Below are 17,481 nucleotides of genomic sequence, written 5' to 3'. Positions count from 1 at the left end.
CTCTGGCGGCCCGCAGGCGGCGGCGCCTGCTCCCTCCCGCCAGGGGAAGCGGGGCGACGGCTGAGGCGAGCTACGAGCGACGGGGCCGGGGTGACAGTTCCGCGGCGCGAGACACCGCCCCCCCGCCGCCAAGCTCCCGCCAATGCCCCCCCCGGCAGCGCGGGTGCCCGGGCCCGCTGCGGGGGCATCGCGCATGCGCGCTGGCGGCGGCCCCTCTCGCGAGCGGAGGCCCGTGGGGTCGGCGGGGCGTGTCCGCACCCGATTCGCCCGCGGGGCGCGAGCCTGCCGGGGGTGGTGCCGCCTCGGCCGGGCACCAATGGGAAGCGGGCGATGGTGGGGCGGGCGGGGGCGCGGGCGCGGGCGCGGCGGCCGCTTGGCGTCTGTCCGGGCGCGAGCGGGGCGGGGCGGAGCCGTCGGGAGGGCGGGCGGGCGCTGGCCTGGCAGTGATGGCGGACGATGGGGAGGGGAGGCTAAGGACTGAGGGGAGCAGCGACAGCGGCCTCGGGGGCGGGGGCGCGGGGGAGCCGCCGGCCGGCGCGGCGGCGGCGGCGGTGGGCGGTGAGATGCTGCTGAACGTGGGGCTGCTGGCGCTGGCGCTGCTGGCGGCCTACCGGCTGTACCTGCGCTGGGGGACGAGGAGCGGGCCGGGGGGCGCGGCCCGGCAGAGCCAGGCCGCCGCCCTGCCGCGGATGAAGCGGCGGGATTTCTCCCTGGAGCAGCTGCGCGAGTTCGACGGGGCCCGCAACCCCCGCATCCTCCTGGCTGTCAACGGCAAAGTCTTCGACGTGACCAAAGGCAGCAAGTTCTACGGGCCCGGTGAGACGTCGGGGCCGGGGCCGGGGGGGTCCCTCGCCGGAGGCTGCCGTGCCGTGCCGTGCCGTGCCGTGCCGGGTGGGGCCGCCCCCCGGCTGCCCGCCGCGCTCCGGGAGGCGGGGGCGGCGCCGGGGAGGGCGGCGGGGATCCGCCGCGGCGGGCCTGCCCCGCCGCCGAGGGCTCCTTGCTGACGGCCCCCGGGCCTCAGCACCACCGGGGCGGGCGGGGGGTTTCGGGGAGGCCTCGCTCGGGCCCCCGGGTTTCTCCCGGGCGGGCAGCCCCGGTGCTGGCTGTCCGCAGGCGCGGGGGGGCCGGCGGCTGCCCGGGCTGCTGTGGGACGGGACGCGGCCGTGCAAACCGGCCCCCGGCCCTGGTCGCCGCCCTCGGCAGCCCCTTGCCGGGCCTGCCTGCCCGCGGCCTAACGGCGGGGTTAAATAGGTGGTGCACAACGGGTCTGGGTTCTGCTCAGGCATCCGTCACACATCCGTTTTTCCGGTTGCCTACATTTGGATGTGCAATGTTTAATTCTTTTTTTTTTTTTCTGTCTTTTCTAGTAGGTTTCCCACGTGCAACTGAGCAATGCTTCCTTCATTCTAGCTCTTACGGTTCAGGAAAGGAAAAAAAAAAAGCAGCTGGTTACTTATTTAGGTGCAAATGCCATATTGAGTGTGAATTTTAATCAGGATAGAGGCAAGCAGGGAGAGCTTGGGGACTGATACCTTGCTGCCATTGAGAAGAGTGCAGAGATCAACCCAATCTCTTAAAGACAGACAATACAATTCTTTGGAGCAGAAATGTGTTCTTCAAAGGTTCAGAAAAGTATGCTTCAAAGGCAGTGTTATGTTTCCATATTGGGGATTGTGAAACTGCAGCATATTTTCTCGTACTAAACAGTATTCTTAATAATGAGGTGGATAAACTTAGTAGTGAGCACTCTGTTCACATCTGATGCCAAAGGAAATGAGGATTACGACTGCTGATAATATTCTTTCTTAAACAATGGTGGTTTGGAAAACTGGATCTAATCAAATTATGCAGGTGTTTTCATAGTAGGTATGGCAAGTGTCCTTGTATGAGGGGTGGAGGAGGGAGAGGATACTATTCCCCCCCCCCCCCCCCCCCGAGGAAATAGTTCAAATTAAGTAATTATTATTTTTTAACAATCTTAGGTTACAAAAAGAAGAATACAGAACTGGCATGTTACAGATCTTTGGTTCTTATCAGGGAAGTGACAAGCAGTTAGTTGTACAGTTGAACTGGGCCGAGTATTTTGTAACTCTTGTTACCCTCAAAGTTTGTGATACCAGCTCTGCTACCAGTCGCAGAAACTGAAACTGCCATAATTGACTCAAAATGCTTTTCTGACTGGGTACTGTAAAAGTTAACAGTGGAATCTAAACTACCTTGCCATGCCTTATTTTGTTTACTGACCAGTAAAGCTGAGACAATGCAGTTTGGTGTGCTGCAACTTTCATGACACTTAATCGGACTAGTTATTTTGTTTCTCTCACTTTAAGGGTTTTTAAACTGAGACCTATGTGCTGATATAAAATGCAGGTAATACATATGCTACATGAAACTTAAAACACCAGTCAGTTGACAGATTGCTTCATAAATTATTCCATGAAATAATACTGAACCATAATCTAAACATTCGCTTTAACTCTTTTGTGTATCAAACATAATTAGACTTTCCACTGTAGATCATAGAATCCTAGAATGGTTTGGGCTGGAAGGGACCTTAAAGACCATCTAGTTCCAAGTCCCCTGCCACAGGCAGGGACACCTTCCACTAGACCAGGTTGCTCAAAGCCCCGTCCAACCTGGCCTTGAACGCTGCCAGGGAGGGGACAGCCACAGCTTCTCCGGGCAGCCTGTTGAGTGCCTCACCACCCTCACAGGGAAGAATTTCTTCCATCTAAATCTTTCAGTTTAAAACCATTACCCCTCATCCTATCCCTACACCCCCTGATAAAGAGTCCCTCCCCACCTTTCCTGTAGCCCCTTTAAGTACTGGAAGGCCGCTATAAGGTCTCCCCGGAGCCTTCTCCAGGCTGAACAACCCCAACTCTCTGAAACTCTCAGATATCACTGGTTCACATCATCAACCTCTGGAGCTCTATTATTGTGAGGAAGCTAAAGCTTTATGTTCTAGGACATCACTCTGCTTTTTTGATAACTGGCAGCAGCTGGTTTCCCTAAAGCAGTGCTTCCAGCTCTTCGTAGAGAGGGACAAAGGCTTTTTTTTTTTTTTCCCCTGTAGTGAAAGATTGCCTTTTTATAACAGAACTAACATCTTTGTCTAAAAGATCTTTCTCACTTGGGACCGTGTACATGAGGATAGCGATGCTCAACCTGTGCATCACCAGCTGTATGTTTTCTGACAAACGTGTTGATTTTTGAATTGTGCTGATGTGGTTTCCCTGTACAGGTGCATGTTGGGGAATATTTTCTTGCAACTGTTCGGTGGCTGAAAAGAAAAAAAAGCTAGTAGGTGGTTTGCAGGCCTTAAAAGATCTGAGAGGAGTTAGGTGGAAAAGTCTTCTACAGCTGGTTGAGACCTTTTCAGAAGGACTTCAGTCAGAGTAGCCAGATGTCCACAGCAGCTCTCTTGGTAATTTTATGCCATGTAGCTGGAGTATAGCAAAAGTGCAAAGCATACCAACAAAGCCATGGCCAAGTTTTGTTTAACAGAAGAAACAGTTGAGGGCACTGGCTTTGCTGACATGGCAGGCTCGGACTGTGAGCCTTTTGTACGTTGAGGTACTGATGCGAAATAGTACTGGTTTGCTTTGAAGGCAGCAAAAAGCATTGTCTGAGGGCTCACTATCAAATCTTAAGTATGTCCTGACCACTGGGTTAACGAATAATGTGGCTGTCTCAGAAGTCTTCTGATGTCTTGAAATTAAGGTCTGTTGTTTTTTTTTTCTTCAGTGTAGTTTGGATGCAGAGGTGTTTCTTATTTTTCTACTCAGAGCAGAAAGCTAAAAATGCACAGAATTGTCATCTAGTCCAGAGTTTTGTCCAGCAGTTGAGATTCCATTAAAATTCCCACCAAGCTTCTGACTTTATTAGAAACTCTCCTGTTTTTAAGTTCCCATCCACTGAATCCTGTTATACTTTGGTCTGTTTCATTGAAGAGTCCTTTACATACATACAGTTAAGATATTTTAAAAAATTGATAAGATTGTTGAAGTCATCCTTTCAAAGAGCCATGATTGAAAACTTCTGTTTCCTGAACATTTAATCAAAATGTTTTCCAAATTTTTTGTTTTTTCTCATGTTGTCGTCTTTAAGCCTGCCACAATTTAGTCTTTGAAATGTCTAATGCATTTTATCTAAGAGCAAGAAAAGGTTCTATCACACATTTAACTGTCTGTGCCTCCAGAGATCACTTGTCTTGCACTGAACTCTTCATTTAAAACTTTACTTACCAACTTCTTTTCCAAAATACTGCCTCCTGGGATAGTCCTCTGTCCTGCGAGTATACCCTTTGTTTCCACACTGGACTTTTACTTGTATTAAATACCACCTCTGTTCGTGCCCGAATGAGTAAGAGTCCTAGCATGCTTTGCTTGGTTATTAATTTTAATTAATTACCTTTTCCTTTATCACCGCAAACTCTAAAAGAAATAAGGCAAACAATTAGCGGCTCACTATTAAAAATATCACGTAACCAGGATCTCACAGAAGCTGTTTTGGGGTGATTTCCCCATCTGTAATCATGTCTCATGACTTAGAGTCTGATGATTAATACCTACAGTGTGTGCTGTGTTGGTTTTATATCCCTATAATGAGAGACAGTTTTTACTGGTTCATTTATCACAACGTTTAATTTCATGTTTGTTTGTGTCAAGATTTCTGGTAGTGTATTGGTCAATAGAAGGACATAGTAAGAGTTAAAGTAATGTTAGCAAACCTTAATATTAGCCTTTAAATTGGCATGCCAAGCTAATGCTGTAAACAGATATGAAAAATATATGGCTTTGAGCATGACAAAGCAAGATTATATGCAATCCAATGTATGCAATGGTTCCACGTCACTTCTTGGTTCTTAATGTTTTATGATTTTTAAAAAATCAATTTCCTGACTTTCCTTTGCTGCAATACATTGTCACTGTCAACTCATTTCTCATTCCACTCTTGTCTTTCAAAGTGTCATGAAGATTTCTGCTTTCGGGTTTGCCAAGAGGAATAGATTAGGTAGTAAGTAATTCTTTCCACAAAAATTTCCATCATAGTTCATTTTTCATGGGGGGAAAATTACCTTTATTTCATGTTGCAAATCCAGTTAAGAACTGTGATGTCTGATGTTAAATACTTTGAAAAACTCTGTAGTAAACAGCTGTCTTTTTTTTCCCATCGTTTGTGTAAAAACAATCTGATGCTGTTAGACTTCCTTTGGAATTGAGTGCTGTGAACTTGATTGTGTCTCTAAAAGATGACACTGATGCTTTTCAGTACATCCTTTACAAGGGTATGGTTAGAGGGAAGTGTTGCAGGAGGGACATCCTATATGTTGTGTCTGGAGAATTATGTTAAGGGTGGCCTTATCTTAACAACACAATGGGCCAAGGGTTTACGGATAAGTACAGAGGATAAGACTGGGGGGAAGGAGGTGCTTCCTGTAAGGTGTGTGTCTTCTCTGTGTTCTCCATGTTTGTCAGCTCTTTGCTGTCTGCGTAATGGAGGTGACTCCGGTGCTGGGACTCAGCTTTTCAAAGAAACAGTGTTTCTGGATAAAGAAGCTAAGTTCCTAGTAGTAGTAGTAAAACTAAAAAGGTGTATGTGTGCATATCGGCAAGAGATTGTTTCTGTACTTCTGGTGAAAGGGAGTAGTGCCCTTGCCACCAAGATGAAGGGTTGTTCTAAACCCTCAGTCCGTGTTCACAGAGAGCAGGGGTCAGTAAAGTGGTTTTGTGTAGGAAGATGCATCACTCTGTCTCCTCCTCTTCTTCTGCTTTGTGTGTCTGTCAGCTCTCTGTCTTTTCTTTTTTTCCTTTTTTGATAACCTGCATATGTTCCTTAAAACTTGAACAATTGTGTGTTTGATAAAAGGTCTGTGTAAATCCCTAGTTCCTATTTTAACCATTCAGGTTCCAGTCACCTGCGGTTTGAGGGGCCTGCTCAAGCAGGTATGCTCAAAGCAAGATATATTAGGATGTGATAGTGACATCATCGTTAATGACATATAGACGTTAAATCCAGAACACAGCAGTGTAGCTCTCTTTCATTTAATCCAAAGAGCTGGCCAGCATTGCTTGCCGCTTTATGAAATAAACTAGTGGCCAGAGCATTTCCCACTAAATCAAGATGCGGGATCTAGGTCCTCCTCAAGTATGGAGCTGTCTTCCAGGAATCTTCTGACTACGGAGCTACAGGCTCTCCTAGCCTGCCCGTTTAGTTGAAATTGGGTCACTGATTCTTGCACTTTTTTTCCCAGAGTAGAAAAGGAAGCAAGCGAGAGAGAGGCCCTCTGGTCTTGTGCTGAAGAAGTCAGGTTTAGACCCTTGTTTCTAAGCAGTTCCCATCTTAGCATGTAGACTTTGTGGATTGCTCTCCTAAGAACACTTACTTTCCACACAAGTTGTAACTTAAAATTGACCCACATCTTTCCTTTCATGTAAATCTGGAGCAGTAACGTTAAAAACTATGTCACCTTGAATTCCCAGTGATAAATGTTATTAGAAAGCTGCTGCTTTCAAGCTGCATCTCAAAACGGCTTTGTCTAATCTGTAACTTTTTCATTCACTCATAAAAGATGCAACACTGAACAAATACGTGTCAGGATTCAGATGAAAAATTTTAGACGGGGGAGATTTTGCTTTGATTTGGAGTGGAAAAGGTAAAGTGGTAGAATAGTACAGCTGTCAGTAATTTTGTGGTCTGTCTCCTGTTGTTCCTTTAACTTTAAAAGGAGAGATTAGTCTTTATTCTTGTCTGCAGTTTAAGAAATGTTGTCCGTGAATTTCTGAGCATCAGACAAAACTGGGTTTTGTTTCCAGTGGCTGCATGGAGCCCACAGATGCACAGAACATCGGGTAGGCTTTGCATATTGGGTGATTGCTTGGAAGTGCTTTCTGCCTACCTGACGAAACCAAGGCTGGTTTGAAACTGAACCTTATTAACCTGTGCGGTTTCTTCGGAGAACTTGTGTGGGCCTTGTGGGAATGAACACAGTTCTTAGATTACAAATCACTCTATTAGATATAAAGTCCACATGCACTGGCTCTCTGTGGTGCGGGCCCTGTGCTGACAGTTGGAGCAATCCAAAGTTCAGTGTTACAGCGGTCGCCTTTGTTACTAGTCTTGGAGCGACGGTCTGGGATGTTCTGCAAAGCTACTACAGAACTGGTCAGATAGCTGCTTTGGTAATCCAGGAGTATCTACTCAAAAGTTGAACTCCAGCATAGGTTTTGCTGGGGGAACTATTGGCCAAACCGGTTGAAAATTGAAACACGTGCTGTTCCAAGATCCAGTTTAGCCTGTTCTGGAGCAAGTGACTGGAAGCAGGTGCCTCCAAATAAAAACTTCAGCTTGAACAGCTTCATATCTCAAATTTTTAAATACAGTGCTTTAATGTTAAATTTATTTTTCCTTGTCTGCTGTTGTAGGGTGTCTGCAAAGAGAAATTAAATCTTCATTTGAGAACCAGAACAGGGCTAGGAGATGCAGGAATTGGAAAGGTTTTTTTACTGTCTGAAGAGACTTTGGTTTTGCCAATTCTCAAGCTACCCAGTTCATTTGTGAATAAAGATGAATGTCAGGCTGGAACAAGATGTCAGATTCATCAAGATGGCCAGATTTTTATCTGGATTCTGAAAGAAAGTGAGCATCTGCAGGGGGTGGGTAGCAAGATTTTGCATGCGTTGTAGCTTAGAGAAGGGCATACTTTACACAGGGTAGAGTTGAAAGGTAGATGAGGGCTTTATACAGGGGAAAAAGGCAGTGTATAAATGTGGTGGTGTAGATATGGAGATATGTAGGCAAATTCATGGTCTTGATAACTTGGTCTCAGGGCTAAAATAAACAAAGGCTTTGAAACAAAAGTGCTTTACTGTGTGAAAGCAATGATGGGAAGAAAAACATTCTTCAAGGAACAAAGTTTTCCTTCATGTAAGGCTGGTAGCTACGTGCTTTAATGGGTTTTGATACTTCACTGGCTTTCCTTTTGTTTTTGCAAGATGCCAAATAGGAGTGGGAGGAGAACTTTTTAAGGAAACACTTGACTATGAAATGACTAATTTGGGGGTACAGCAAAAAGAAAACAGCTAAGATTTTGTGATAGGGTCTCAGAAAATCAGTTTGGTATACATGCCTATGCTAATGGCATCTCCTTTTGCAATCTCTGCAGTATGTATATCATGTCATGGGGCAATCAATTATTTAGAACAGGAGCCAGTCTAAATAGGTAGGCAGACAAAAGGAAAGAAAAGAAGGACTGTGGGTAGGGCTTGCAGAGTAAATTGTATCTCGTCATGAAAGAGCTCTGTGGGAGTATGTCTAGGATTGCACTAATGTCTCTACCTCAGAATCCTGTTCTTGAAGCATATTTTTCTCCCCAGGGTTCTCCATGTTACCACCTTCCTGGACGATGCTCCAAGCGCAACAAAATCTGATATGCAAAATACCTTTTTTAAGACTGTTGCACCAGTGAGTAATAGACCAGGGCTTATAGCAAAACCCCAGACCTAGGTTCTGTATTAATATAAAATACTGTACTTAATCTCTGTGTAAAAGTATCTGAATGGAAGCTTTAAATCTTGAAATAGATTGCTCATACTGAGATCTCTGAACTTCTGCTTTAGCAACCCTGCAACTAAGGTAAAGCCAGGCTTGTGCTTTTTAAAAAATAATCATAATTCAATATTTGCCTTTTAGTAAAGGATTGAAGGATGGGACGCATTTCTAAGTTACATTTGCAGAGGTGGAATTTGAGATGTTGTCTACCAAGTCCAAAGGCTGTTTTTAACTAGTTAGCATTCTGTTGAGTGCTTGGACCTGGCTTGATGGTTTCTCTGTGACTCCTGAATACTTCTGTGGTAAATGTGCTGGAATGTTAACATCTAGATTCAATTTTAGAAGAGAATAAAAAATATTGGTATAGTAGCATCTGACATTACAATATATTTGCAGAAATTTTATATCAGTTAATGCAAACTGATATACTCTAAAAGCATTCATGCTTTCAGCTAAGTATATTATTGAGAGGTAAGGGTATACTGATAAATATAATGAAATTCTCTTTTTAATAGAAATAATTGAGATCAAGCTGGTGGACCAAGAGGTGGCATCTCAGCAGGTGCTGTAAAACTCTGTAAACCGCTACCTGCAGGGTAGAAGGGAAAGGCAACAGTGTGCTTCTCTCACTCTGGTTAGCCAGAATTTTGAAAACGCATTATGCAAATAGCTAGCAGCATTTATGAAAATACTTGTTTTAAACACTTCAGAGGAAGGAAAAACTGAGGACAAAATACTATTGGCCGTGAGGTTAGGTAGCAATTTATAATTGCTCTTAAGGATTTACTGATTGTGGTCTTTTAAGGGCTGTTTATAGCTCCCTTGTTCGTCACTCAGAACATCAAAATCTAGATCAGTTGAATGATGGCTGTTTTGGAGTGAAGCAAGACTTTCTGGTTGGAGAAGCTCTATGTTAACGTTGCAAATGACGGCCATCGCTACCTCTTACCCTGTTTTATGGGAAGCGACTGGGCCTGCAAAATGCATGGATCAAATAACTTGGTATAGGATTGATTTCAGTCTCTGAATCCTGTTTTTCAAATAAACATCTAATTCAGGATGCAGGTAGGAAAGATAGAGTTCACGAGCCCTCTTGACTTTATTTCTTTTAAGTGGCATAAATGTAGTCCCCGGTCCTAGAGGCGGTTATTGTGAATGCCGTTCCTGGAGCAAAGTATCTGGAAGGAGATGCTGTTCATCGTTATGGTTGTCTCTTACGGCCAGATTTGTACAGCGCAAGCTTCCAGTTGATAGTTCTTTCTCTGATGTCTACTTCTTGTGAAATTTTGCTTTTAAATCAGTTGGTTTATTTCCAGAGAGACAAGGGAATTGTCTTTGGCACACAAGACACCCTTCTGTTCTCAGGTTTGACTGTAAGCAACTTACCATGCCAAGCACTCTGGGGTGGAGAGACGACACCAGTTCTGGTGAGGACGTAGTTTCTTCTACTCCATACGGTACTGAGGTTCCCTGCCTCAGGAGTTCTTCCTGCTGCATTCAGCCTCTGGCTCAACCCTGAAGTCAATGCCCGGCAAGAGCAGATAGGTGTGGTGGCTGGAGCAAGCAGCCTGGGAGGAAACCAGCCTCTCTGAATGATTTCCTGTGGCTCGTCCTGGTGCAGAAGAGGTCTGAGGTGCTGCAGCAGGCAATAGAGGGGGTGAAAGACGGTGTGTTGCCGCTTACTTGTGTTCATTTTTGCGCATGGGTGCTGCCTTTTCTTCAGGCTGATGGCCGCTGCTGTCCTCCAAGAGGTAAGCCAGAGAAGGGTTCTGGCCTATTTGTCTTCAAGTAGCGAGCACTCTTTAGAATGCCTTGGGCACTTCCCTGTTGCTCAGCTGCTGCAGTTAGTGCAGAAAACTTTAAAGTGTTGTTTTGTTTTGTTTTAATTGAGCCAAATTAAGGTATTTGTTTTTAGGTCAAGAAAATCTAAGATAACAATGTGTTTCAAGTTCTTTACATTAATTAAAATTTGGGAAAGCCAGTTACCAACCTCATTCTGAAAGTTGTTGGTTTACAAATCATCCAGTTCTCTTTGTAATAATATTTGACAGTCATTGCTCAAAATTTTACTAGCACATTTGTGCTGCTTTGCATCAGTCAAAAAGCACAGCTTTACATTCTTAGCATGAAGATTTGTGCCGTTACCAAGAACAATACAGGATAGGTGTATGGGTGATCTGCTGCCCAAAATAAATGAGGTTATTTCCACAGAAGTAAGGTATGTGTCAAAAGACGCACTGTCAAGTATGTAGAAAATTGTGGTGGTTCTGTAAGTGAAGTGAAATTATTCATTAGCATTCTTAAGTTCTATTTATCAATTAAATTCAATGGATTTCTAATTAAGATGTCTGTACAATTTGCTTTTATTCGTGCCTGACTTGTAAATATTCTATGTTTTGCTTAATAGAAGCGCGTTTCTTTTGAATTCCAGCCTCCAGCCCCTTTGGAGTTTACATCAACTGACTTGCATCAAATGGCAGGGATTTTTCCAGATATCCCTTCAAAGCAATTTTTCTGGTTTTGCTTCTCTGGGCAGACTTTATCTCCTAGCGATACTTCAGATTGAGTTGCAGTGCTGTTGAATGTCGAACAGCCATGGCGTTGAAACTGCTGCTGTTCCCATCACTGCAGAAGTTTAATGTATGGCTTCGGCAGCCTGTATAAAGAACTGAGATTGGTCACCATAAACAAAGACTTGAAGGTATCGATTTTGTCTTTTTGTTTTCAGAGGGTCCGTATGGAATATTTGCTGGCAGAGATGCCTCCAGGGGACTAGCAACTTTCTGTCTAGATAAAGATGCACTCAGAGATGAATACGATGACCTATCGGACTTAAATGCTGTACAGATGGAAAGTGTAAGAGAGTGGGAAATGCAATTTAAAGGTAAATTCTCAAATTAGCAGTACGTCTTTAGCTTAAGGAAATGCTTTTAATAAAAATGACTGCTTTGGGCTTGGGGCAGCTTTTAAAGAGATGTTGCCAGTAACATTAATAATGCAGTGTGACTTTCTTGGGAAAAGACCAGGGATTTCGGGCCTTTCCTCCATAGAGAGGATTCCACTATATCCCACTCCAGCTTTCTCAACCTTTTAGTTTTATACAAGAAAGCTGTTCCCTTCTCAGCTCTTCGGTGCAGAATTTCACTCTGGAATCAAAGTGTAGCTTAGCTGATGAAATTCCTGCTTGGAGGTTGCTGGCTTTGGATGCCGTGGAATTACAATTAGGACCAAAGAGTTGTTTTGGCAATGAAGGGTTGAACAAGTTTGTCTTGAATTAATTTCTCAAAAGTACGGAAGTATGCCTCTGGAGGGAGGGGGAGTCCTTTTTCACATTAGTTGAAATCAAAACGGGTTGAGGGAATTTGTGCTGGTTTTAATAGCAGAGTTTTCAGCCCTTGTGTGATAAAGCTTGCCTGATGAGTTGTGGGAGATTTGAAACAAAGTATTCAGAGTAGAGAGAGACCTGAGCAGCAGTGGTAGCAAGACTGTTTTAGGAGGCAGAGCTTGCTGATAGATTGCCATCAACATCCGCGATTCAGGTTCAGAACTTTAGTGTGAGGGAGAAAAAGTGAATTTGCAGCAGTGCAGGCTAACTAGCAAATGCAGCCGTATTTGATTGTAACGGAATCATAAATCTTTTTCAGAAAAATATGACTACGTAGGTAGACTCCTAAAACCAGGGGAGGAACCATCAGAATACACAGATGAGGAAGATACCAAGGATCACACTAAACAGGAATGAACTTTGTAAACAACCAAAGTCAGGGGCCTTCGGAACTGCAACCTCTTATTCCCCATCACAGAATGTCCTGCATCTTTGGGTACAGTTCATCTGCTGCGAAAAACATTCAACAGGTTTTGTACAAGGAAAATAATATACTCACAAATGAAGATTTGAATACTAGACATTATTTGTGCTGCCAAACTTTTTGTTGCAGTTTATTTGTAATGTCTGGTTAGGCTTCGTTAGTGAAGAGGGGCCAGGGATTTAAAGGCAAAAATGCTATTCCTTTTTATCAGTAAGCTGAAGCCTTCAACTAGTATATATTACAAGCTCTCTAAAAGACGTGAGTCTTCAAGCTCAGTGGAAGGTTTGAATCTTGTTTCATGTGTGTCTTTTCCTTCAGCATTAAAGAAAGATGTACTCGTGTACATCAGTATCAGTAGGTTAGACCACTGAAACTGGTGTTAAAATGTGAATTTCCAATTTTGTTTTGTATGTGGGCGTTAGGAGCCCTGGCAGAATACTTCAGTTCTCTAAGAGAAGTCCATGTAGATTAGGATGGGGGTAAAATTCATCCTTTTCTCAAAAGGATTGGGTAAAACTGTTTCCTCTGCAACAACTATTATCTGAAGCCTGCCTCTCCCCCCTTTTCCCATCCTCTAAATCAAATCAAATATTAATTGTGCCTTATTTCGCTTACATAGACTTGAATTGTTTTAAGGGACAGCCCCAAAATTGCGGTTTCATGGTCACTACAAGCAGCATTGAGACTGAAGTTAGAATGTTCTGTTGACTGGAAAACCTTGATGTCATTCTGTGTATAGAATGTAAAAGAGGAATACTCAGTGTTACTGCCATATGTTAATACTCCATATACTTAAATTAGCATTGTGATGGCCAAATGCATACTCCCATGCTTCTTTTTAAGTAATTACAAACACACAAAAAAATTCACCCTTCCTCCTCTTCCAGAAGCTGCCTAACTTTTGGGAGCATAGCCTTCACACCCCCGTAGAGTGGAGGGGCCTGCGCGCGTGTGTATGTGTGCGTGTCTGTCTGAATGCAAGACTTGGGAGGGATTGTTTCTGCAGATATTGTAAATATGAGTACCATTTTAATAAAGCATGTACAATACCACACGTGCTGTCAGACTGTGTGTAGAAGCTGTTGAGCGGAGCTGGAATGTGGTAGAACACAAAGTAAGGGGAGGAAGTCTTGGATGTGAACCCCCATCGCTGTTAATACTATTCCTTGTCCTCATGGTGGTATTTTGCCTTTCAAGTCCCAGCTTTTGAAGAATCCTGAAGACTTACTCAGGTAAGCTGTATTTAAGAGAATAAACCTATGCCAGTGCAGCTATGGTGGGAAAAAATAAGTGATGTAAATAAAGGAGAAGCATTTTAGGAAATTGTGTAATGTACAGTGAAAGGAGCATGTCTCGTGGCACTAATAGGACAAGAACACTGGAGATCTGTATATGGGTATCACTCAACATATTGTAGAAATTTCACCGTCTGTTCTGCTAAATTTGTAACAGTGACACTATTAAGTTCCTGACTTGCAGCTTTATGGCTTACATCTGTACCTCTGTTTGCAGATTGCACCTGTGATGTCTATAGTAACAGATTTGTAGATACACATTCCGTTGAACTGTAAACTCTGAAATTCCAGGGACTACTTCCTTTTCATTACTATCTGACTCAAAAGAGATTTATATTGATGTAAATGAAACAAATAAATAACAATCCTCCATTGAATCATGTGTAACTGGCGTGGCCTAGAAGGCAGGCTCTTCCTTGCACATCCAGGCTTGGAATAGAACAGTTTTATCACCGAAGTAGTAATGGCGCTGGAGCTGTTTCTCCCCAGGAGGGAGGTTACAGGTGCAGGTTCTTGTACTGGAGTCAGTGTCTGCTCCTCATCCCACACCGCCAAACGCTGACCCTGGGGCTGTGACCAGCCTCCAACAGCGGCGTCTGCCTTGGCGGACAGTGGAAGCCACCAAGGGGTAACGAGGAGCTTTCCTGCACAGGACAGGAACTAGGAGTACTTTAGCACAGTTCTTCATCTGGATGCTTCACTAGGGATTTCTTTTTTCTAACTGAATCTCGCTATAAAAGGTTTTACACTACATTTACAGGGTGCTTCTCACTCAGCTTTTGTGCCAGCTGTTGCACCTCATCGTGGCGCCAAGGTGCACGGCCGTGGGGCAGGGGAAGAGGCTTTACCCAACTATCAGATAAGACCACCAGATAAATATTTTTTTCCCCAGACTTCCACATAAAAATACACATATCCTGTGTTAGAGCTGCTACTGTACAAAGTCATGGCTGGAGGTTCTTAACACTTGCCCTGAGTTACTCTGCTCTTGACTCGTTACAGCTGTTAGTATTGCCACATCTGGCACAGCTGTAGCATCAGTTCTTTATCATGTGTGTGTCTGTTTTATGTAGAAGCTTCCTACTGGAGAAAGAAGGGTAGTTTGGCACAGGCAGTGACTTCTGAACCCCAGCACAGCTTTTCCTCTCCCTTGCTCTAGGAAGTGCAGTGAAGCTTAATCACAGTGAAGTTACATGAAGTTTTGTTCATTTTTTTTTTTTAAATTGTTTTAAAAGAATGGCTCAGATTTTTACCTTCAGGGTTGGTTGAACAGCAAGATGGGTAAAGGAGGAGTTTTGCTTTGAAGCAACTTAAAGGTAACTGTGAGGAATATAAAACTCATCCTTCAGCAGCAGTATGTTGCACAGACTAAATCCTGTGTTTTGATGTCAAGTGGATCTAAATTAACCTCATTCATCCTACATACAGTCACTAGTGATTTAAAGCTGACAACCTAAAAAAAAAAAAAGTGCTTTAAAGCACACTAGAGCTTTCATGTTTATAAAAAGTTGACCAATAACAAAGAATCATTTAGAATAACATCAGAACCGTCAAAACTTCAGTGCAATTAATATAATTTTATGGAGGTGTTCATCCTTATATACCACTTACGTCAATCACTTGGTCAAAATTCACTATGAGTTAAAATGACAGGCAGGTTGACACTGACAATGTGTTAAATTTTGTTTAAGCAACATAGGGGACTTGAAGGGAGTATTTCTCATCTTTAGAAACAAAATACATTTCCAGTTTAATATACAACTTGTTTTCCCAGGCTAGACTTAGTGTTAAACTAGTTTGAGTAGTCATTTGTTTTGACACTTCTGCCTCATTTGTACACCGCTTCCCAAAAATGCCTTATTATGGCAGGAAATCTATTTTTAAACAGTAACATGTTGTTACTTGATCTGAGCATGAATTTCCACTAAGGACTACAGAATTATCCTTTCACATGCTTGCATTTGTCTGTATCTTGACTGAGCTACATCTACTTTTCCTTGGCTAAGGTTTACATTTTCTGCCCTCTCGGAGTCAGACACAGCATGTAAAAGCAGTTTGGCGCTCTGCTTCTGATCTTGTTTCACTTTAAATTTCTTAGTTCTAAGCTATTTCTAACTTTTGGTTTTTTCTTCCTGCAAAATCATTTTGATTTTACTATCTTCATTGTAAAGGTCAAGGAATAGTTAAACCTGACTTATGGTTTGGGTCTCTTTGATAATTGTTTTCTCTCAATAAAAGTTTGTGGGGTTTTACTTCCTCCAGGAAATACATGCATTGTTGTGTAGAATAGTACAAAATATTGATCAAGACCTAGTGCTTTGAATATAACGGTCTTCCTGGCTCTGCTTGGGGGTTGCTTTTATTTTTTTAGGACAAAGCTGTGTAGATTTTTATGAAGTGTAACTCACCAATTCAGCCACTCAGTACTGAAGTGACGCTGAAGTGCATTTATTAAGCTCCAAGCACATCTGTGATGAAGTCCCGTGGCCTCGGAGTCCTTCCTGCAGTCTTGGTTCTCTCCCATTTTAACGTTGGGAGACTGAAGTGTAGGCTGTGGGCGAAAACCCTGCCCTCGCTGTTGTGTGTTGACTTGCTCCAGCATGAAAGGAATGATGCAAGTGGGGCTCTGGATTTGGCTATTCGCTCCTTTTCCTACTTAACACTAGTAATAATGTAACTGGCCTTGAGGATTATTTTTTTATTTAGTTTCTGTATTTAAGTATGAATGTTACTGGCAAATCCTTCCTTAATTTATGGTTAAAGGTGAATGTTTACAGATTGGGTTTTCAGGTGTGCCAAGTTTGGTTCAAATGCAGGTGAAGGGTTATTTACCTGAAAACTTAAAACCAAAAAACCAACAAAGAAACCCAAAGTGTTCCTCACCCTTTCTCTTTGGGGATTCTTGTGCTTTTGTGTATTTTTTCCTGTACCCCAAGGCAGCAACGTTAATGTTTCATAGAGATCAAGTCTGGCACTGCAACCTTCCTGCAAAATTCATAAACAAATCAAATTGTCTCCAGTCTGGTTACAAAGTTTACTTGGGTTGTTTTTTTCTGTGACAGTCATATTTTACCAACCTGTTGCGTTTTCTAGGTAACTGGGCAAAGCCTACAAGTGTATACTCTGAACATCTAAAAATAAAGTCTTTTGGAGGTGTGAAGTCACTTGACCACAAGCATCCAGTTACTGTTTGTATAAAAACTCCCTTTCTCCTTTCACAGGAGTGAAATCCCTGTCCTTTGCTTTTACATGTTTGAAGGCATGATTTTTTTTTTTTTTTAACTAGAAAGAAACCTCAACTAATGAGCTTTAAAGGTACTAACCAAGACACTACCTTAGAACTAGTAACAGAGATGATTAAACGTCTTTTAAATGTTACAATGTTGCTCTTTAAGTTGTACTCGGAAGTTTATTGTTACTTAGGTCACACAACACTAACACCTCAGACAAGTTCAAAGCTGTAAATCCATTATGGGCTTAGGTTTTGGGGTTGGTCCATTTGCTGAATTTTGACAGCGGAGTTTGTGGAAGTGTTTGCAGAGGGAACTGCATTCCTCAACACCCAACCCAACCATCGAGGCTGAAGACAGCAAAGAAAGCTTTTAAGCTTAGGAGTAGAGCATAGCAGTGGGATGCGTCAGTGAAAGAACATCAGCTAACGCGTAGTCTCTTCCTCCATCGGGAACCGAGGGAGCCGAGCTGGTGCCCTCTGTGCCGCAGCGCTGCCTGAAGCACTGTCTGCAGGGTAGAGGCTGCAAGGAACAGCGACTGCTTTCTGTTCACGCTCCTGCTGCATCTCCCACAGAAACTCAAATCCCCGTTGA

General features: G+C 43.3%; 1 protein-coding gene across 1 annotated transcript; it reads left to right on the top strand.

Moving 5' to 3' along the window:
• The first annotated feature begins 446 nt into the window (after positions 1–446).
• Positions 447–13,414, top strand: PGRMC2 (progesterone receptor membrane component 2). The gene is made up of 3 exons (XM_074867289.1): positions 447–816; positions 11,282–11,437; positions 12,198–13,414. Exons 1-3 carry the CDS (start codon positions 447–449, stop codon positions 12,293–12,295), a joined length of 624 nt encoding a protein of 207 aa, XP_074723390.1. The 3' UTR covers positions 12,296–13,414.
• The last annotated feature ends 4,067 nt before the right edge of the window (positions 13,415–17,481 follow it).

Source organism: Strix uralensis, chromosome 4 (assembly GCF_047716275.1).
Source record: "Strix uralensis isolate ZFMK-TIS-50842 chromosome 4, bStrUra1, whole genome shotgun sequence".
In the NCBI taxonomy this organism is placed as follows: Eukaryota; Metazoa; Chordata; class Aves; order Strigiformes; family Strigidae; genus Strix; species Strix uralensis.
The sequence above is the reverse complement of the archived record's forward strand: the minus strand, read 5'-3'. Positions and strand labels throughout refer to the sequence as shown.

Coding starts and splice junctions, on each gene's coding strand:
- PGRMC2 (XM_074867289.1), top strand. CDS start 447: ATGGCGGACGATGGGGAGGGGAGGCTAAGGACTGAGGGGAGCAGCGAC. Junction 817..11,281: donor CAGCAAGTTCTACGGGCCCG/GTGAGACGTCGG, acceptor TTTTGTTTTCAG/AGGGTCCGTATGGAATATTT. Junction 11,438..12,197: donor GTGGGAAATGCAATTTAAAG/GTAAATTCTCAA, acceptor AATCTTTTTCAG/AAAAATATGACTACGTAGGT.